A 22,427-nucleotide genomic window follows, 5' to 3' on the forward strand; every position below is an offset into this window, starting at 1 on the left:
TGAGTTTTTAAACGAGACATGTAGAATAGTGATTTTGACCAAACAGCTATTTTGAGCTTAAGTTTAAGTTAAATTTTCTGATGGAACCGATGAGTAGTTCAAGGACCGATAACGGTTTCTGGCTCAGAAACGGTCTGACTTTGGTGGGTTTTTATTTTATTCTATTTTGAAAGCCAACGTCCTTCAAACGGCTGCAACACGGTCAACAACGTTTACATGTTTTTAACCGTCTACCATCGATTCTTGTCCACTTTTGACCAACGTAACGTGTGTTTCTGTGACACTTCCCACTTTGACGAGGCTTCACTTTGATTAAACGTCCGACTTTGACACTCTGACTTCAGTTTGATTCCTTCCTCGTTCGGCTGAGCAGAGAGGTGAGACGGGTTTAACGCCATTCCTCTTTCATGAGCTCCGGGGCGATGCATTATTTAACGCCGATGTACAACAGCTGCCTCAGCATTTAGCCGTCTGTACATCAGATAGAACATGTAATGAGGCAAAACAAATAATTTAAAACGCCCCGGCGCTGGAACATCGGCCAACGAACTAGAATAAATTCTCTCAACAGTGGCGGATTTTAGTGAATGAATAAAACCCTGAAACACTCGTTTGTCATGAATGTTGGTTTTCTGTGTGTTTTCTTTTCCTCACACAACCTTTTTATTTACGGTTGAACATCAATTCAAGGTCGTGTATCTCATGAATCTAATATTTCGCCGCTGTTTTTCTCGGCATTGTTCAGAATCGACAACATCTCGAATCCAATCTTAGGCGAGCACGGGGAAGGTCAGCACTTCCCTGCCAGCAGAAGTCCTTCTCTTAGCCTCGCCGGCTACCCATTAGCGTACGCTGCCGCCGTGTACGTGTCCGATTCTGACAGCCAACATGAAGAGCTGAGCAGCAGAAGTTTGACTGCTTCACCCCACAGCTTTGATTCCTCTTTGAAGGAACTTGTTTTGCTGCGCTCGGCGTGGCCGTCCATACCGAGAGGCCATTACGGGAATCAAAGCCTTTCTACAGAAAACCACTTTGAGTTCGACTCCGATGTTGCAGCAAAACAATCGCGAAGCCGTCACTCGTGGTCAGACAAAAGCCTCCTCTGACGCCATCTCTGACGGGTTTTTTTCCCTGAAACTCTCCTCACAGCGAATCTGGTTCATACGTTATTATTTCCGCCTCTCCACAGAAGTGCTCTGGTGAGACAAGTGATGAAAGACGACGAGGACATGAGAGCCGAAGCATGAATGAACGGAGAGCTTCAATGTTGTCAAACCCGACGACTGATGTCGGCGCGGTTGAGAAGGCAGAAATAATAAAAAAAGGGGAAAGACAAATGAAAAAAAAAAGGGGTTTGTTTCTTCAAAGCAGCTCGTCTTGGCTCTTGTGGTTTCCCATCCTGCTCTGGGAGTCGTAGCTGCTGCTGCACTGAGCTGCTCGTCCACAGCAGAGAAAGGAAAGAGGTGTGTGAATAGAGATCAGAGGGAAACTGCAAGCAAGCAGAAAGAAAAACAGTTTGTAAAAAAGTGTGAAAGAAAGAATCTAATCCTAATGCAGCTACGCCTCCTCCGGATGCTTCACTTGTTCCTCGAGTAGCTTCTGGGACACGAGACGGGACTCGCAAAGACACGAACGAGCAGCGAGTCGCCTCACTTGTCATTGATGAGAATACGACCCACAGCTGGTCAAACAGCTGGAGGGACGACGACAAACTGCCGGCAGACCCGCTGAACCCCGAACGCTTCCTGGATGCTGTTGGGTTTTTAACTCGCTGATGGTTCATCTCGTTCTGGCTCAAATAAACGCAGTCATTTCAGTGATCCCGCCTCTCAAACGGGTTCAAAACAAACAAAAAAAAGCAGCAGAATATGATTCGGTTAAACTGGTTCAGTGATCTGGATCAGGAAGTTTGTATTAACAGCAGATTAAACTAAATATAAAACACTAAAATGACTGGTTAGATGTTCCTACTGTCGCTAGTCGGCTTCAGAATGAATGTTTATTTGTTCCTGTGATGTTTTTCCTCCAAAATAAAGTCCTGAAACTGTCTGGAAGCAGCACAGCCACAAAGATAAAATCAGAACGCCGTAAATCATGAAAAGAAAAGACAAAAGCCCAGTTGTTCCTCAGGTGTTACCAACACTGGGAAAGACAGGTGACTCTACATGCTGTAGATGTTCTTCTACCTGCTTAGCGTGAACGCTGCTTGCAGAACTGTCGTCACTCGATTTCTGGTCACGTCACGGCTGCACACGGCGTCTGAGCTACGCCACAGGACGCAGAAGTTCTTGCTTTTTATAGAACACGTTTAGTGCAAACGGTTTATTTTTGGTAAGTTTTAGATGAACAGAAATAACAGGATTTTGAGCTTTAGCACGTCGCCGTTAATTCAAAAGAAGTCCTTGAATCTTCGCTCGAGGACGATTTGCTGCAGTCGAACCACTGACGGCTTCAAAGCTCTGCCTCAGAATTTAGTGTTTTCCAGAGAAGGTGTTGCGAGTAAACGGGATGTTTTTGGTACGTTTTCCAAACAGACATCGAGAATAAAAAGCTAAAGTGTGAGTCTAGATTTAGCTGAAGGTTGAACATCTTTGTTTTACAGCTTGTGGTTGAAGAAGATTCTTCGTTTATATTTCTGTTTCATCTAAAGGGAAATGCTCAAAACATCCTGGATAAAGCATCTACAACAATGAGAGAAAGGCCCGACTGTCCTCTCTCTACACCAAATAAAAGCTTCAATCTGAGACTCCGTCTCGCTGTCAAACCTCCTGACAGATGTGAGGGATTAGAAGCATCCTCTCCAAAGGTAAGGTGGAACTTTTGGAGGGGAAAAGAGAAAAAAAGTGCGTCATAGTGGGAGCTGGAGTCCGACCGAAGCAGCACAAACAGAGTGGAAGCAGCTCTTCAGGACAAACTCACAGCGTCTCCTCAGCCAAGAACTCATTAGAGTCTAGAGGAAGGTGCAGCTGTGCAGGTAACATGAGGCCACGCGAACGCAAACACAAGCTCACCTTTAGCAAACAGCAGATGTCATTACCAGACTTCAACACCTCCAGGTGCTTTCCGACGAGATGTATTTTTTATTTTTTTAGATATAACAGCCGGCTTTTAAGTAACTTACGGCTTCAAAAACCCAGCCTTGGTTTATGGGTGTCATTTCACTCTCCCCCGCACGTTAGAGGGAAGAAAGCCGCCCCCGACGTTCACAGAAGCTACTAAAACTTTGGATATGACATCCACATCGAGCGCTAATATCAATCTGAGGAGCCTGAGAGCGAGAGATGTTCCCGCTCAGCCGCTCGGCACCCGCAGGTTTATTCAAGAGACGCGAAGCCTTAAATCTGCCAAAGTGCTGCCGCTTTGGCTGCGAGGGGGAAACAAAGGCAGAGAATTACACCTGCAGGATGGAAAACAACAGAGAGGGCTGACATTAAGGAGGAGATCGACAGACAGACGGGGAGGGAGACGAGAGGAAAAGCAGGATAATGATCTCTGTAGACCGAAGCCTCCTGAGAGACAGACAGCCCGAGTGCCACTTACTTCTCGATGAGGTCTAACGTCACCCCCGGCACCAGCTTGGCGCTCTTCTGCATACAAAACCTGCAACAAAACACACAAAAAAACAGAAAAGCAGATGAGGAGACGTTGCAGAGACGAGGCAATAAAGAGGTCTGGCCTCCGCCGAGCCCATCTTTACGACCGGCGAAACAAACAGCGGACGTGTAAAACACTTCAGAGATTACAGCCGCTGATACGAGCGTTCAGGCTGAGTTACAGCCGAAGGGCGGCGAGGGCGGCGAGGGGAAGCTCGTATTTCTGGTTGTCGTTTCGCCGCCGCCGTGAGTCTCAGCAGGATGGCGGCCGGACAGATGTGCGGTTCGGCTCGCTGTGAGTCATCGCACAGCTGGAGGAGGGCATCAGTCACACAGACATCCAGCATCAACCCTCTGGATGCTAAAATTCAAAAATCACACCAATCATCACTTATTAGCCTCGACACATAACTAATTCAACATAACTCGAGCTACAATAAAGAAATATGATTGGAGAAAAGACGGTGAGGCCTTTAACCCCAAGAACACCAAAGTTAGCACCAAGCACGGCGGTGGCAGCATCATGCTCTGGGGACTGGAGCTGATGCTTTAAGTGGAACGACGAAGGAGGAGGATCGTCTCCACATTCTTCTGGAAAACCCTAAACCATCAGTCAGAAGGTTGATCTTGGATGCAGTTGGGTTTTTCCAACACAGCAATGACCCCAAACACATCGAAAATGGTAAAGAAACGGTTCAATCAGGCTGGAATTAAGCTTCTAACCTGCACTCCACTAACGAATCAAGAACCTGTGGACGGACGAAGAAACAAATTTGTGTGAGAAAGCCCACAAATTTAGTTTAACTGCACCAATTCTGGTAAGACAGAGGTCAAAGAAGCTTGTGGACGGAAACCAAAAGCGCCCAACGAAGGTGGAAACAGCAAAATGACATTTAACTAAAGATAAGCACTGATGCTTGTACGTCTACAAGTCTATGAAAAAACCAAAATGCATGTCTGGTTAAACGTCCATTGGCTGTTTTCACCTCAGTTTACAGAAGGATGACTTTAATAAGCTAGAAATGTCTGAGTATCTGGCAGCTACCTGGTGAGATTCCTCAGTGTTTCAGGAATAGTTTCCAGACCTAAAGCTGGTTTGAAGGCACCAACACGTAGCCAATAAACATAGAAATCACTGAGGTTAAATGGTTTAACAGTGTATGAATGAAATGAAAAGGTCAAAACTCCCTCCTGCTCTTGTTCACACCGTTGGTACAATCAGCCCGTCCGCCCGCCTGTGATTGGCTATTGAGTATTCGTGACTCTGTTTTCCTCCACGAGTGTCTGAAAGCAAATCTGAATTTTAGAAATGACAGAAGTCGTGCACGGATTCTGCAGCCGGCTTCTGACTGCACTCGAATTCAAAGGCTGTTGGAGAATAATGAGGTCCCACATGGCGGCGGTGCGACTTGGTGTCTTTTTAAAGAACAGCGCCGGTCCTAAGTGCGTCTGACACCCGAGAAAGCCAAACGAGGAAGGATGTAACGGGGACGACTTGTTCTCGAGTCTTAACGATTATCGACTGCGAGCTCGCAGCCGGGATGTGGCTTCGCTGTTTGTCAGGAGCATCCCCGCCAAAACACAACAGCATCCAGGAGCTCTCAGCGTTTACTTCCGAGTTGCGACTGAAGCGCAGATTAAATATTTTTGTTTATGTTTTCGTCTGTGTTTGTTGCAGGAGGCGGTCGGCGAATCCCTCCAGACGTGCGCCGAGATGATTAAGTAAAAATGAAGTCTGGTAGAAAACGCAGAGAGAGAGGGAGGCCAAAGTAAACAGAGCGCAGACATAGCAGGAGGTTGCATCAGGGAGGGAGAGCGTTTCCAATTCCACCTCTGAGCGGGGAGATGGAGGATCCCTCAGGCGTCATGGAGGACGGGAGATAAGGACGAGAAGCCGAGGAGAGGCGACGGCGGCAGAGGAGCCCTCGGTGGCGTCTGACCGTCCACAACCAGGGCGGTAGTTTTATCGCGGTTTTGATCCACGTCATCCCGCCATGTTTGTGCTCTTGAACGATCAAAAAACAGACTTTGGTATTCTGGGCACGCTCCCTGATCGGAGGAAAGCGGTTCAGGTTTCGAGCGCTCGTGTTCACGGTGTACGAGCTTGAACCCTAAATGGTCTCCCTCTGGCGTGTTTGTTTGTTTTTGTTCCTCAAAACTATGAGAGAACGTGTTTACCGCCTCGTTACGAGACGCAGGAGTCTGGAGTCAATAATTAAGATGGAACAAGTGCCGCTGGAAGATGCACCAATCAGCTGGTCGACGAATCAGACCGGAGCGTTTAATGAATTCTATAAAAATAAAATGAAATCTTAATTCAACAGCAACACCGACAATAACCTACGATAACCGACACTTTCTGAGTGTAAATAATTTGGCTCCAAGTCAGGAGGTCAAAGGATGAAGCTACGTCGTGCTAAGTTTCACATTTCTGGTCTTTTTGGTAAATAAAGGCAGCATTACGAAAACAGAGGCGCCTTCATGACGACGCCATGAAAAGTCTGGTTAAAGTGAAAACCAGAGGAGCTGTTCTTTTATTTATTTTTTAATTTAATTGGTAGAAAATCAAATATCGCAGTTGGTTGCAAATCGTCTTCAGAGTTTCGTGGACGTTCAGAACAAATTTCAACCCAGTCCAGTGAAACATAATCTGGAGGTGAAGCTCTGACGAAACCGCAAATATGATGAAATTTAGCTCCGAGGGCCGAACTTGAAAAATTCATCACCTGAAAGAAAGTATTTGGAGCAGAGTTTGAGGGTGTTGCAGGGTTCCATGCACCTAATAGCTAATGGAGAGTTGGAAAGAGACTTTATGAAACGATACCGACGCTTCATCATAAGAAAACTGTTCAATAGATGCTTCAATTAAAAGATGCAAACAGCCATGAAACAGGATGAATACCAGAATATTTGTCCCGGTCGGGGGACACTTCCACCCCGGGGCAGCGCTCTGACGGGGTGGAAGTGTCCAGAACACACAGGCTGCTGATGCTAGTTTAGTTAGCGCTCACACTTCTGTTTCCTCCATCGGTGGCGGCGGGGGAGTGGCAGATACGCTCCACCGTTACCATCCATGTTTACTTCCATAAACACTGAGCACGCTCGCTGCGTGTGACGTCGTCGTGTCCTCTTCTGCGCATGCGGGACACTTTTGGCTCGTATGAAGTTCACACAGCAGATCACATACAAGTCGCATTGAACTGGAAACGTGAAGGAAGTCACAAAGAAATCCTCATTGAGCATCAAGTCCTGCAGTGTGAACGTAGCCAATCTGTGGGATTGTTCAGTCAGATAATACGCCGTCATCCTGATTGGTGACATTAAATGTTATGTCATTTCCTAAAAACCTGTCAGACAGCAAGTTTAGGATTGTTAAGGGTCGATGATCGAGTCACGACTGTACTTCCATTCTAGTCTTACTTTAGCTTGTTTTATTTTTATTAGCGTATCGTACTTACATCTTACTGCTTTTCGCTGCATTCATTGTCGTGTCATCGGTATATTTTCATCTTATCTAACACGGGTTTGTTTTCTTCCATTTAAAAAGAAAAGTTTTGCATTTCATTTTATGTTCATAATTTTTTCTTGTTTTTTCTGGAATTGACAATAAAAATGTTCTTAATTATGTGAACCAGGATGCATCGTCTCTTATCGTCTGCAGGAATTAATTAGACTTTGTCAAATCGTTTCGGCTCCTGGAGTCTTTATCCGATGTTGTGATGAAACCTTTTACCTTTAATTATGACCTGTGTATCTCAATAACAAGGCAATTAAGTTGTTTTATATGAATCCATGATTAAAAATGAGCAACAACTACCGATAATGACTAAAACCAAACTTTTAAACGAGACAGACTTTTCAGCCACATTAATCTCAGCCGCGACTCCAGCTGGGAGGATAATTTTAAAAAGCATCCGTCAGACGGAGGTGATGAATGCCGGTTTGGATCTGAAATAATTCTCTGAACACATGGAGGAAGCGCCGAGCAGAGCCGCTGGTTCTGGTGCAGGACAACTTGCTCGGGCGTTGGCTCAGCCTGCTTTAAATTCCACAGAGATTCATCGCCGCCGTCTAATTCTTCCCTCAAGAACCGGAGCTCAGAATTACCCTCGGATCGGCCCGGTGACGCTACGGTTCCCTCCTAAACCATTTCTCTGGTCTTCATAAACAAGCACACTCGGCTCACTGAGGGCGTCACCGGAGTCATGCATTAAAACACAACCCAATATAAAAGACAGTCTGCCTTGTGCCGAGCAGGGAATCGCAATTTCAGAGAGGAAGGGAGTTCATATCTGCACATTTTAGAGGAAGGAGTCAAATCAAGTCATTTCAAGGCATGAAGGGATTATTTTCATGAGGGGGGAAGAAAAACCTCTAAATATGCAATTCTGAGCCACGGAGATGAAGTTTTCGAGGTTCAATCAGCGACTGTGGAGGGAGTTTGAGCAACAGCAAAACTTTAAAAAAAAAGTTCATCCAGAAATCATAATTTCAGGTAATATGTGGTGAAATAGATTCAGTGTTTTGATTCTCTGGTAAGTCTCTAGAACAAAAAAAAAAATCTGCTAAAAATGAGTATAGAAAGTTAAACTTTGGGCGAAATGACGGACCCCCCTTTTTTGTTTGTTTGTTTGTTTGTTTGTTGTGAATAAATATGTAGAACTAAACATCTGCTAAAGACGTGGGGAAAAGGTTCAGTCTTGGTGTAAAAGACAGACGACAACACAAGATAAGGTCAATTTGAAACCAATACAGACTAAATAAAAGACTTCTACATACATCTCTAGAACTAAACATCTGCTAAAGACGTGTGGAGGACGGTAATATTTGGGGTAAAAGACAGAAGAAGACACAAAAAATACTCAATTTGAACCTTATATAAAAGCAGTAAATGAACGAGAATGAGCATGTTTGGTCCCAACAAGTCTCTAGAACTAAATATCTGCTAAAAAATATGTGGAGGACGTTCAGTCTTGGTGTGAAACACACGAGGAAAAGTCCATCTGAAACCAATACAAAGTCGATAAAACAATAATGACTGTATTTCTATAGCACCGTTAAGGTTCGTTCACAAGGTGCTTGGACAGTAAAACATGCAAACTCAGACACAATCAAGGACGTCTTAAGACTAAAAGAATTAAAACGACATCACACCAAAGAACTGGGCCGCTAGAAACAGAATGAAGCATTAGAGCTACACTTCACAAGTCGACAGAAGTGGGTTTTAAGAAGTGATTTCAAAGAAGCTACTGACTCCGCAAACCTCATCTCCTCAGGCAGGTCCAAGTCGAGGGGCTCTGACGGAGAACGCTCGGTCACCTTTAGATTCAAACCGCGACGTCGGAAAGACCGAAAGGGAACCACCAGAGGATCTACGGCTGCCGGCAGGCTCATCAGGGGTCAACGGATCAGAAATGTAATTTGGAGCGAGACCCTGGCGTGCTTTAAAAGCCATCAGTGAAACCTTAAAACCAACGGGGAGCCAGAGGAGGGAGATCGGTGTGACGTGATGTCGTCTGGAGGCGACTTATCGGGAACGCCAGGAAGGAGGGAGGTACAATAACCGAGACGGGAAAAGATGTGAATCATTTTTCCAGACCCGGGTGTGAGAGCTTAATCGGCTTCATTTTGGAGTTTGTTCTGATTTTAAAATAAAACAAAAATTGCCATTTTTTTGTTGTGTGAGTTCCTGAAGTTTGAAACGCGCCGCTGACAACAACAACTACTACGGCTGGCGAATGAAATGTTCCTGCGATGAAGAGACCACGAGCAGACGAGTGGAGTGCAGAAGGGCCGGAGGGCAGAGATGAGGAGGAAATTGAAGGATTATTACCAACAGAGAGCAAGGTGGGCAAACTTTAATTGGATTGGTGACGAAGTGCGAGAGCGTGGGCGCCGAGCAGACCGCTACGAGTGGGCATGTACATATTAAACTTTGAGGAGGGAAATGAAGTGGATCTTGCGCGAGGAGGCGACGGTAGGTACCGGGCGGTGGGGGAGGAGGGCAGCGTCTCCTCTGAGCAGACCGTCTTCTGCAGCTCATTACTCCTTCAATCAGCCTCCATGTCCCAAGTCACCGTCTCCATCAGTCGTGTCTTTAAAGGGCCACCGGCTGATCTCAGGCTTAATCTGCTCAACTAACCCAACAACACACAGCATCAGTGTGGAAAACCACCTCCATGGCAAATGACTTCAGATTGCATCACCTCTTTATGTTTACGGAAAGTTGAGAAGTTCCCGTCTTATGTATAATAATTTAGAGAGATTATATGGAAAAAGGCCCCAAAAGTAGAAACTCAAACTAAACAGAGTCCATCAGCCAAACTACCATCAACATGGTTATAGAACGACAACGCCTAAACCTTTGTCAGTGGTGGACGCCCCCACGTTATGCAAGTCCTTAGGGAGTCCCCTGAGACAATGGGGTTCGGGAGGAGCAACAAACCCCCAATTGAAACCCAAACTCAGGTGTTAATGGCTCCTTCAGGATACCAGTATCTGGAACTCCCAACTAATCAGTCAGAGCAGATGAAGCCTCTTGGATGAAGGTGGAACGTCTTCAAGGAACTCAAGCAAGTCCAGTTGCTACAATGAAAATACGAGAACAACCACGACCTGGATGAATTTAGAAATCTGGTTGTGTAGCTTCACAAAGACCGAAAAGGACGCAGGGAGATCAGCGAATGTAGAAGTCGGTCTGTTTCAGTAGTGATCAGGAGATATAGAACGAGCTTTAGCACCACTAATCAGGGCTGCTGTGGTCGTACTCAGAAGATGACATGAACCCTTGTACAGTTTACCCAGACGCTATCTGTGGAACTCGGTTTCTCAGACCTGAACCTGAACTTCTACATCGACATCCAACAAAAACACTCATTGCTTCCCATTGAATGCATGAAATGGAGCCTGAGAAGTATCGTGAGCACATTCTTTGGCCAGAGGAGACCAACGAAAGTCCATTTCAAGTTAACACGACCAAGACGACCACAGTGGACGCATCGTCCTGACAGTGAAGCATGCTGGTTTGGAGTTGACCAGTTCAGGGAATCCTTGGATGTCTTGGGTTTTTTTTAAGGTTTATAACTAATAATTCTGAAGGGTCTAAGCCCTAATATATGAGTTAGTTAGGCTAAGCTACATAATTAATACCACCGAAGGGTCTTAGCTGTGATATTACACGAGTTGGGCTGATCTCCATAATTAATAACACTGTAGGGTCTCGGCCTTAATATGCATTATAGTGAGCTAAAGTAGAGTTTTAATCCTTAATATGCAAATTTCTCAGGTAAAATCACCATAAATGATGCTATAGAGTATTTAACCTTTATAAGGTGATTCCCAACAACACATTTATTGGGTTTTAAGAAGTATATTCCATATTTTTATAAGTCCCCTCATTACAAACTGTCAATTTGTGTTGCTGTTGCTCATCCAGGCAACAAAGCCCCGACTGGTCCACCGTTTCCCCAACAAGAGGAAACCCGGGATGTATGGAGTGACTGCTGACAAAAGTTCAGGAAAGTCTTCTTCGAGGTTGGATGGCTGCAGCCAACGAGCTCAACGCATCATCTCGGCCTCTAGCGGTCCACGCTGCTCGTTCTGTGGTAGAATCCAACGAGAACAAAGGAACGTCTTCTCCTTGTTATGTTCGAGACGATCGCTGGGTGTCGGCGGCCTCCTGACCTCCGGTTCAACCGCTCAACACTTCAAGCGACATCCTGATTAACGCGCTCCTTCTGATCACTTAAGGAGACAAATGCGACGGCGGGGAGGGTCCCACCTGATCGGCATACAGACGGCTTCATTACGCCGCATCAAACACGGGACGCATTGCGCTAATTAAACGGATATTAAACATACAGGCCCGCCGACCTTGCCTTCAGCAGCATGCATTTAAAATAAAATCATAATCAACCTTAAAGAATTCACACGTTATGTCGGACAAAGCCGCATTTCTAATGTGTGACAGACTGTGGTGGTGAGATCACCGACAGACAAGCGCTGAATAATGGCTGGAGCAGGTCTTGTGACTCACAGCTGTAAGCCTGACGCTCACATTTAGCTCAACTATCAGCAGATGTCACCCAATGACAGGAATCTGTGGGCAGATTATTGTGTCTGTCCGTCTGTCTGTAGTAACGGCGGTTCGAGCTGTCGCCTCACAGTGACGGGGTTTGGATCAGCGGACCAGGGGAGGCCACAGTCCAAAGACATGCACGATGAATTAATTACTGGTTCTAAAGTATTAATGAAAATAAAATAAATGCAATGTTTTACTGCACCGAATACATATATATACATACATACATATATACATTAAAAGGATTGGAAAAATGGTAAATCATTTGTTTAACTGATATTTTACTTATTTTCTCTGTTTTGTTAAATTACAGAAAATATCTGATAAAATCATGAAAGTAGCCCAAAATAAGAACCAGAAAATTAGAACAAAAAACTGTGAAAACAAGAATATGTGTGGATTTCTAATTTTCTATCTGTAGAGAAACACAACCAGCATGATGAAGGTTGAGGAGCTTCTGAACTGTTCACTCAGAGATAAATTGAAATGATCAAATATCTGCAGCGCGTGGAGTCACCTTGTTTTCTAGTTTTGGTAACTGCTGTGGACACTTGAACAGATGATGAAGCTGCTTCCAGGTTTTATTATTTCACATTACAGGCGTCACAGCAGACTCTGTACAGACCTGCAGGATGTGTTCATGCAGAGCAACGAGCAGGAAGGATGGAAACCCATAAACCTGAGTTCTCTGTCCTCTAGTCCTGGTTGTTCTGCTTCCATGGACGAGCAGGACTTCATGTTGCAGAGAAGAATGAGTAAAAGTGGGACAGGAGCTGCTGGGAAACCAGAGGGTTAACTCTCTAAAGCCTCCTCATGAACTTCAGAATTCTCCAAAAAGGGGAAAAACAAACTTGAGCAAACAGTCGAGCCTCCAGCAGCAGCAGCAGCTCTCAGCCTTTTGCTGTCAGTTTGCATGACGGAGGTTTTCTGAGGCAAGAAAAAAAAAAAAAACCTTCTGCTTTTCAAACTCGCAGAGTTGCCGGGAAGCTCTGGCGTTACGTAAGCGCTTCACCTCGTATGGAGATGTGTTTCTACAAGCACTTTACGTTTGGGTCATTAGAGCCGAGGCCGCAGCAGAAGAACCGCCTCGTTAGTTCTGAATGAACATCAGGAGGCGGCTGAGAGGAATCCTGGACTCATGAGGCTGCTGCATGTTCTCCAGCATCTCATCTGCATTCCTGCACGTGAGCATGCACGTCGGGGTAATGAAGCCAAATCGAATCAGGGATCCGACTCGGGGCCGCCGTCGTAGCCGTCACTGTCAGCGTTAGCGCCACATAATTACTCTCACGAGTGCAGGAAAACAGGGCGGCCCCGAGGCGGGGTTAGCGTCGGAGGCATGGCTGCGATATTGAGGAGGCCCGGCCATGAATCTTCCCTAATGAGCAGAATTACATCTGCCTGGCAGCGCTGTTACAGGTTCCTGCTAGATAATCATCCCGCGCTTTACGAGAGGCTCTTTTACAAGATTCTGCAGCCGAGTTATTAGTTCTCGGAGGCTGTGCTGCACACGGCGGCGATGCTAATGCTAATAGGAGTGGACATGTGAGAGAAATGTCGTCAGTGTTTCAGGTGTTTTGTCTTAAATCTGCATGGAAATACAAACGGTGGATGCCTGCTCAGTGTGATCCTTTTAGAGTTAGAGTATAAACACGACAGATTACACCGGTAATGATGTCGGCCAAGTGTCACCGAGGGAGATTATTCTTGTTCGTTATTGCACAGTGGAGGCCAGCTAGCTTATTGCACGAGGAAAAATTATGAATAAAGGCAAAGCATATTACAAAGTGATGCACCCAAATCTTTCTAAAGACACTGAAGCACGCCAGGCAGATTATTACCATCATCCAGTGGTGCTAGGGAACGACGACGAGGTTAGCGGTGCCTCTTAGCATGCGGCTAACGCTACCTGGAGCACTGTAACGTCTTTGTAATGTAAGACTAACTTTAGTAGACATGTCTTTGCAGCAGAGATAAGCTGCTAAAATTAAAAAGAAGCACAATTTTGTTTTTAAATTAGCTACTTTCAGAGCAGCTAAGGCTACGCTAAGTGCTAGCAGCTAAGCTAGGAGGCAGAGATGCAATAAAACAAAAACTCATCAAGGTCTGGGCCATAGTGGGTTAAAAAGAAGTTAAGAAAACAGAGAACAGTGACTGCAGGAGACAAACTATTGAATTTCAGTCAATCGACGGATCAGTAAGCAGACGGTCGCGTGGTCACATGAAGCGCTAACGCCGTCGTTTCTGTTGTTACTGTGCATGTTAAGGTAAAGTAATCATTATTATTATTATCACTCGACTGTGCAGTAAAACCCTATAAACCTACATACCTGGTACTATTTTGATTTTACACTGACCTTTAAAAACAATTTCTATCATTAAAACCAGTAACTTGGGACCTTTATTGTGAATAAATATCGATTTGTTAACGGTTGGACTGATGCGTTTGTTGTTTTTTAACACCGGGGCCGATTATTGATGATAGAGAAATCAATATTTGGACCTGATATACATTAAATATAATGTTTTACCAGCATGTGATAGCAGAGAACCTGTCGTTTATAAGTAGTCTTCTTCATTAACCCTCACATACTGGTCAGGTTTTATAAGTTCCTGTCAAGAAGGACCTCATAGCCAGTGTCTATAACAAGTTGTACACTTTAGACGCATGTCACATTAATAAATGTGAACAAAATTACACAAAAAACACAGTCTGCACAGTTTCAGTTTCTAGATTCCCTAAAACCACCATTTTCCTTGATTTGACCAACACTGGTGGATCTAGAATCCATGTCAGTGGTCAAACTAGACCCCAAACAGCCTCAGACATCTGTAGCACCTGAACTAAAGTATTGCAGGTTTTGTGTATTTTGGGTCACTTTAGGAAAAGCCATCCAATATCAGGCTACAAAAATGATGTTTAGGGTGTTTTAACTGCTGCCAAACATCAAAACGGGTCAAGTTTGGCCTGAACCAGTATGTAAGGGTTGATAATGAACCGAGTCTGTAAAATAAATATTCTATCTGTTAACAAAGTGACCTGACAGGCGTCCTGCCATCACATGTGCAGTGTTTAATGTAGAACATCGATCTTTGTACGGAGTCGTGTGGAGTTCTCGTAGTTTAATCGTAGCAACTGCTTGAGTTCCTTGAAGACGTTCCACCTCTCATCCAAGAGGCTTCATCAGTTCTGACTGACTGGTTTAGAGATCCAGACACTTCTATCCTTGAGGAGCCATTAACACCTGAGTTTTAATTGGGGGTTTGTTGCTCCTCCCCCACGTTATGTGAGTCGTTAGTGCTCCTCCTGACATAATGGGGTTCTAACCCTTAGAAGCATCTGGACCTCCCAACTAGAACTGATGAGGCCTCGTGGATGAGAGGTGGAACGTCTTCAAGAAACTCAAACAAGTCCAGCTGCTACGATTGATCTACGAGAACAACCATGACCTGGACGGCTGAGAACCTTCACAGACGAGTCATGTGGAAATGTCCGACTGCTAAGTTTGGCGATCACGAATCAGGTGTTTGAAATTCCAAGGCGATCACTTCGACCCTGGTTGTGATATTCTCTCTGGACCGAAGAGGCTGACCGACACTCTTCTTCTGGCATGGCTAAAATTTTGATAAACCCCCTGACCTCCTCTTCTAGGGCATGTTGAATCCTCCCTCCTTCTATTTTCAGACCTCGTCCATGCATCGCAGCGGCGGCGGCGGCGGGGAAATCCCTTGAAGATGGCGCTCCATCAGTAATGATTTTCTGCTCAGCTGAGCAATGAAAGGTACACATGCACTCCCCCTCTCTGTAAACCCCATCATCCATCCCTCAACGCATCTCATTAAAGTTTCAAAGCGAAGGTAAGCCGGCGCATCAGCGGATCCCTCCATCCGCCCACTCCAACCCGGCCTCGCTCCGGAGCCGCCAGAACATCGGGGAGGAGACGGCCCGAAATGTCTCTATTTGGCAAATAACAGCAGCAAATCGGGGGCTGAAGGAGGAGAGCTGCCGAGCGCTGATGGAGACCACAGCTGCCAGCTTTAATCTGGAGGGAAGCTTCTGCAGCTCCGCCAGGATCCTCGGTGTAATTGTTATTCTCCGCCGAAGCTGTGAACTACAGCTGAATCCGATGTCGGGAATCAGCAGCGTCCCTCCCAGAAACACACCAGTCCTCAGAGAGAGTCGCTGTAACTACTGTTGAGCAGACAGCCGGCGACTCTATCAGGTAGCAGTTAGCAGCTAGCTAGCGTTAGCCACCGGTCACACAAGACTAAGGACAGGATCAACAAAACCTCTGGAACAATCTCATTTACGTCCACACAAACACAATAAACATCCCGGTTCCTGATTATGACGAGATGTTTGTGCTTCAACCAGCTATTTAATCGGACTTTATCATAACTGTAATCCTCTAAACTCCAAAATCCACTGATGGAAATATGTAGAAAATAACATTTCCTATAAATGTGGTTAAATATGAACAATATGCACAAGAAAGAAATGTAAAATCAGCATTTTTTGACAGACAGTTTAGGTTCTAAAGTGCTCTAAAAATCTACTAAATGTTTACTTAAATGTACTTAAACCCTGTAAAAACTGCAATATTTTATCATCTGGGCACCAAAAACGACAGTAAAATAATAGTCCCGTAAAAATACTGCAGTTTAACGTTATTTAAATACAGTTTCTGGCCTTGAATTTATATAATTGGTGCCATTTATTGACTTTTCAATGTTAAGAACAAAAATGCAAATGTAGAATCAGCACTGCTTATAAATAAAGTCATTATAGTTTTTATGTATTTAAAAATAAAAATGTTCAAAAAGCGTTGTCTTAAACAATCCACTAAAATGACACCATTTATCCAAAAGAAAAAAAGCTTTCTGGCTTCTGGTTTCGTCCAAATCTGACCTTAAAATTACAGTATTTCATCAAAATCCCTTTTTAATCGACATGTCTCAGAGAATTTGCAAAAAATTAAGCCACGTTTTGCAAAAAAAAAAAACTCAAAATCCTCGGCACAACAGTCACGTGATGATATTCAGGGAGTTTTCAGCTGAAGTGTCGGCAGCGTTTACACCGAGCAGACAGCAGACATGGACAGAAACCAATAAAAAATGTACGATGAGTAAAATATCTGCTCCATGACGAAGTCTCCTGTGATGCTTAATGAGCTTTCGTGGCTTCAGAAAGAAGAAGTGCGTTGAGTTAATGTCACATTAAGCTGGAGGCTAGTTGATTACGAGGCCCATCGGAGCGACGCACAGACAATTACATCCCATCTCTTAAAGGTAAAGTCAACATCTACATTTTTAGTCAGACTTTTAATGGATTCGATCGATTTGTTGGACTGCATTTAGTTATTCTTCTTCTTAGAACTCACTTTATTTACTGATTTCTCTGTTTATGTACAGATTTTAGTCGTCTACGTATGAACAATGTTGAACACGTTGATTGCAGGAGTTTCTCATTTTTGCAAAATATATAAATCATGAACATTTTTTTCTTGAAACTCCGTCAATCTGCACAAGTGACATTTTAAAGTTCATTTTTAAGTCTTAGTTGATCTGTTTCTATAGAGACTGATCGTGTTATTTATGTGATTAATACGCAGAAAACTTCGTTAAGGGGTTAAATTTGAACTAGATTTCTTCTGGAGTTGCACTTGATAAACCTTCTCTTGTGTTTTTATTGTGCTGAAGTGGCCAGTTTCTACTTTTATATGTAAATCTTTACATTTAATCCTGATGTTGCCTTATTGGAGAAAAATTAGGATCAACTGACTCATCAGTTGGGTTTCTCAAAACTGTGGTAAGAGTTCATCCAGATTTCTGACGTTAATATGCACAAACAGGAACTTTAAAAATCATAAAGCATCATAAAAACAGAGTTTAACGAAAGCTTAAAGAGGCTAAATGGTGACTGGATGAAAATATGAGCAGCAGGTTTTCTCGTCTACAGCTGTAAAGTTCACTCTGAAATGAGTTTTTCAAACTCAATCGACCGACGTGAGGACATTTAATTTATAACGCACATCTGAAACATGCCCGATATTCTCTCGGTTCATTAGCGACCAACAAGTTGGATCCATTAATACAAACCCCTGAAGCTTGACCTGACCGGGGCTTTAGTGGACGGGATCAGGCCCGACTCGCCCCTCTAAGCCACAGCATCCATTTTTGGAGGCAGAGGGCATTAAGGAACAGTTCAGTCAATATCAGCCAGCAGCGTTCCAGCAACTTGTTCTCCAAACGGGGCTGTTGGTGAGCGACATCAATATTAATGGCCGAACACTGAGACCTCATTATGCTGAAGGTCACGGCTCCATGTGGGTTTAAAGCAGACGAAGACGAACTGAACTCTTTAACGTTTACGGCGGAGAGGAAACGTTCGGCCGCCGCAGGACGAATCCCGAAGCCGCTGCTTACACGCCGGAAAAAAAAAGTTCCACATTTTCAATCGTAAAGCTGCAAAAGCGTCTCTCTGACGTTTAATGTGTGCAAAGTGGATTCAGTCATTAAGATGCAAACAAAAACAGGGAGGCTGATTTATGGCACCGGAGGGACTCTGAGCTCTACAGTATCTGTAGCGTTTCAAACACGAGGCGCTCACCTGCGTTTTCTGACTATCATGTAACATGAAGCCTCTTTAAAGCCACTGAGTAATGATTATGCTAATGCGACTCCTTTTCCAACTCCGTCTCTCTGCACATGAGCAGAGCTGCCGTGCTGAGCGAATCACTGCATTAGAGCAAAAAGGAAAAACTACAGGGTGCAAATTAATCTGCTGAACCTTAAAAAAAAACACCACAAGTGAACATGTCGGAACACGTTTCTGTGGAAAAATAAATGTGACAAATTTTGAATGACGAGTTAAATATTAATCATTAATCAAATAACTGCTGTTTGTGATTAAACTGATTTAAAATACATTAACCAATGAGACAGAACACGAAACATAAACAATGCCTGAACTACTGCGTGAAAGCAAAAAGAAAAACGAGAACGTGTTTTTTTTCTTAAAATTATTATTTTTTTAAAAGTGACAAATATTGTATGACTCAGAATTAAGGATGCAAAAGATTATTAGTTACTTGCAACCATCGGCTGCACAGTACTGTTCCCAGTGCATTGTGGGAAACTTTAAGCGACTATATAAGGTGGAACAATTGTAGCTTAGCACTCGGACAGCACTGCAAATGCTTTGTAGTCTGTATTGCCTGATTTTGGACACAGTTCAGACTTCCATTGGCTAATAAAATAAACCACGACAAAGTGTCCCGTGACGCTCAATGAGCTCTTACTGCTTTAGAAAGAAGACGTGCGTTAAGCTAATGTCAAATTGAGCTAGCGGCTAACTGATTACGCCAGAAAAAGAGGCCATATGAGCAGCACATAGCACAATTACTTCAATTAAATTTGTTTTTTTATAGCGCGCTTTACAACAAATGTCATCTCACAGCGCTTACCGTAGGAAGGTGAAGACTTTACGGACTACAACCCATTTCTTTAAAGGTAAAGTCAACATCTATATTTTTAGTCCGACTTTTAATGGATTCGATTGATTTGTTGGACTGCTTCTATTTATTCTTCTTCTTAGAACTCATTTCATTTATTGATTTCTCTGTTTATTTACAGATTTTAGCCTGTCGCCTACTTCACTTTGAGTTGTTGATTTAATCTGTAGACTTCTACGCTGCCCTTCACTTATCCAAATGTATTTTATTTTATCTTATTATTAATCTCATCTGGAGTTTATAACATGACATTGGGGGTTGTTTGTATTGTTTTATTGCATTTTTATTCCTTTCACATGTGAAGCACTTTGTGTGACATTTCATTTGTCGTCTCCTGTGCTGATTAGTCGACTATTGATTGGTAACGCTCCCGACTACTGGTTGAGGATTTTTTGTTTATTTTTTAAAATTTGCATCCCTGCTTGGAGGTTTTCTCTAAACACGAGGAGTCAGATCTTGGTATGAATAAAACACAGCCCAGAACTAACTGGATTTGTGTATTCGGCGAAGCAGCAAGTAAACGTCTGATCCCAGCGGTTGATGCTTGATTTTGTTTTTTCTGACACGTGTGAGTCAGAACACGAAGTTTGACATCCAGCGTTGTCGCCTCTCTAATCAGCTCGGCAGCAACAGCCTCCACAGATCAGAGGTGATGCAACCGTCTTAGCATGGATGTAAAAGAGCTCCAGTCAGGACGCAGCCACACAGCTGACTGACTGATGCAAGCGGTTCAGCCTCTGAATGATGCATCGGGTGACTGCAGCCTCCCCAATGAGCTCATTCTGCCTGAATATCTTCCATAGATTCCCCTCCCTGCAGGGACCATCGGTCCTGCATCGCCGACGTCGCGTCTTTCATCACAGCTGAACGCTCCTCATCGTAACCGGAGGCCGAACAGCAGCTCACAGGAACGTCGGTTCTCTGCATCGTCGCGTCTTCAGTGTCCGAGCAGCGAGTCGCAAACAAATAAACAGTCGAAGGGGAATCGTCGGCTTTCTCGACTAAAGACAACAAAGAAATAAATCTCTGCACAGCTTTAACCCTCTGAACTCCAAAACCCAGCGGCGGGTTTGAAGGGCTTCGATCTTCAAAAATAAATCCAAATTACACCATTAGCCGGAGTCACAAACTGTTAAAAACGCAGAAAGAATCGCAGGATTTTCAGTTTTCTTACGTTCCTTAAAGTAACTATGTTGGAAACCAAATCCAACCTCAAAATCGTGACATTTCATCTCATACACTCTATTTGGCTTCATGAATTTCATCTACTTCCTAAATAGATTTAAATCTGTTGTGGGCACCAAAGAGAGAATTTCATATCAACAGCAGTAACAACAAACACTTCTCTACAGGTAAGGAGGAGGCATTACCATCGCAGGGCGATCTTGATGGGCGTGGTGAGGCAGGAGGTGAACAGGTCCGCCGGGAGGTCCGGGTTCATTGGCAGCAGCTCGCTGGCCTCGCAGGCCGCCAGCTGGATGCAGTTCTTCATGGAGGGAGGCAGCGGCATCTGGGCCAGAGGGTGGCTGGGATTGATGGCCGCCACCTGCAGGGGGGACACAACGGTCAGCGTTAGCTTCAGTCGGCGTTAGCGTCGGTCGGCGTTAGCGTCGGTCGGGGTATTTGTTCCTTTACAAATGCCCTGTTTTGTTAAATTACAGATAACAACAAGTAAATTCACAGAAAACAAGTCCTAACAATACGAATAAAAATCTGCATATTTACAAACAGCAACACATTGTTGGACAGTGTTTAAATCAGCAAAAAATAAAAATCATCAGTCACGGACATTTGCTGTTATCTGAAACGTGGAGCTACGATTTCTTGCCACAGTTTCGGGAACGTCTGTAGATAAATAAAACCATTCTACCTGCTGATTGTAGCTCAGATTGAAAACAGAATCATCAAAGAAATATTTTTGTCTGTTTTATGAAGCTGGAGTTCAGCTTCAGCCTGAATCTGCTGAATCCAGCCGTGCAAAGCTTTCAGAGCCTCAGTCGACGCTCTGCAGCGTCCAAAAGGTCGAACGCTTTCTCTGAAATAAGTGGGGCTGCGATGAAAACCCAATTTAGCGCCGAACAAAGACGGAGCGCCGGCGTCGCGGCGGCAGAGTCAGAGTTTAGACACGACGGAGGCAGAAGATCAGACGGGAAACGAAGGCTGGAGGCCGACCGGAGAGCCGACGCAGGAGGTGAAGGCGAGGAGGCGAAAACAGAAAACAGACACGAGAAATGTGAAGCGAACGTGGAGTCGGTGCAAATGTCCGACAACCATGAATTAATTAAAGTTTAATCACTTTAAAGTGTTCAACGTGCAGCAAAATGTTCAGTGTTTGTTCGTATACGTGACAGTTTGGCTTCAATGTAAACGTATTAACTGTGTTTTACTGAAGCAGATGTTGAACACGGTTCTGAACTTTAATCGGTCCGATTAGAATAGAACAGAATTCATTTATTGTCTTTGCAAACTTCTAAAAAAAGTCAGTTTTTCAACCCCTTGTTTTGCTGCATCCTTCAAGTTTTTAGTCCCCGTCGACGCCGAGTCCCAGTCAGATACCGTTTTTATAGATAATTTAAGCAATGTAGCTTAGCTGCAGTACCTGGTTGCGCCACCAGGTGGAGCATCTCCAGTTTGGCGAGCAGAGAGCAATGTGGGGGTTTAGCGACTAAATGGGCGCCATGACCTCGTCCTCCGTGACGCTGACCGACCTCTAAACGGACACTTACATGTTGAAGCACGCTGAGATGAATGAAGACGTTATTTTCCAGCTACATGAGCGTCGCTGCTGCTGACTGAACATCTGACGGACTTGTTTGAGCTGCATGAAGCTGCATGAAGCTGCTCACCGTTCACCACATTAAACATTTAAACACTAAGTTTGGAAAACAGACAAAAAGAAACTAACTTGTGTTTATGGACAGTCTGGGACGAGCAATAAAAGTTTGTTTCTCCACCGTTTGTCTGCAGAATAAAACACCAATCGGAGCTTTTGTTTGTTTGTTTGTTTCCTTGTTGACGTTTCTGATCGCTAACGGAGAGGAAGCGTTTAGCAGGTGGTCTCCGGCGGTAAACAAACCTCTGGTCGGCCGGCGCGTGATGTAAAACTTTAATTACGCCGCCGACTGTTTATGTGCGGCTGAGTCGGGTTCGATATGGTTCCTGTCTGGGCCCCTAATGAGCCGCGGGTCTCAGAACCAAACGCTTCCCTTCGTCATCGCCCACGGCTGCTTTTCTCTCCGT

At 44.3% G+C, this 22,427-nt stretch overlaps 1 protein-coding gene across 1 annotated transcript in view; it reads right to left on the minus strand.

Moving 5' to 3' along the window:
• Positions 1-22,427, minus strand: part of rptor (regulatory associated protein of MTOR, complex 1) — a 202,978-nt gene that overhangs the window by 99,687 nt on the left and 80,864 nt on the right. Inside the window, exons 7-8 of the mRNA XM_008295570.1 lie at positions 20,558-20,733; positions 3,541-3,600 (exon numbers count right to left, since the gene is read on the minus strand). Of these exons, the coding sequence (XP_008293792.1) occupies positions 3,541-3,600; positions 20,558-20,733 (236 nt within the window). The remainder of the gene's footprint in view (positions 1-3,540; positions 3,601-20,557; positions 20,734-22,427) is intronic.

Source organism: Stegastes partitus, unplaced genomic scaffold (assembly GCF_000690725.1).
Source record: "Stegastes partitus isolate 25-593 unplaced genomic scaffold, Stegastes_partitus-1.0.2 Scaffold1059, whole genome shotgun sequence".
Taxonomy (NCBI): Eukaryota; Metazoa; Chordata; class Actinopteri; family Pomacentridae; genus Stegastes; species Stegastes partitus.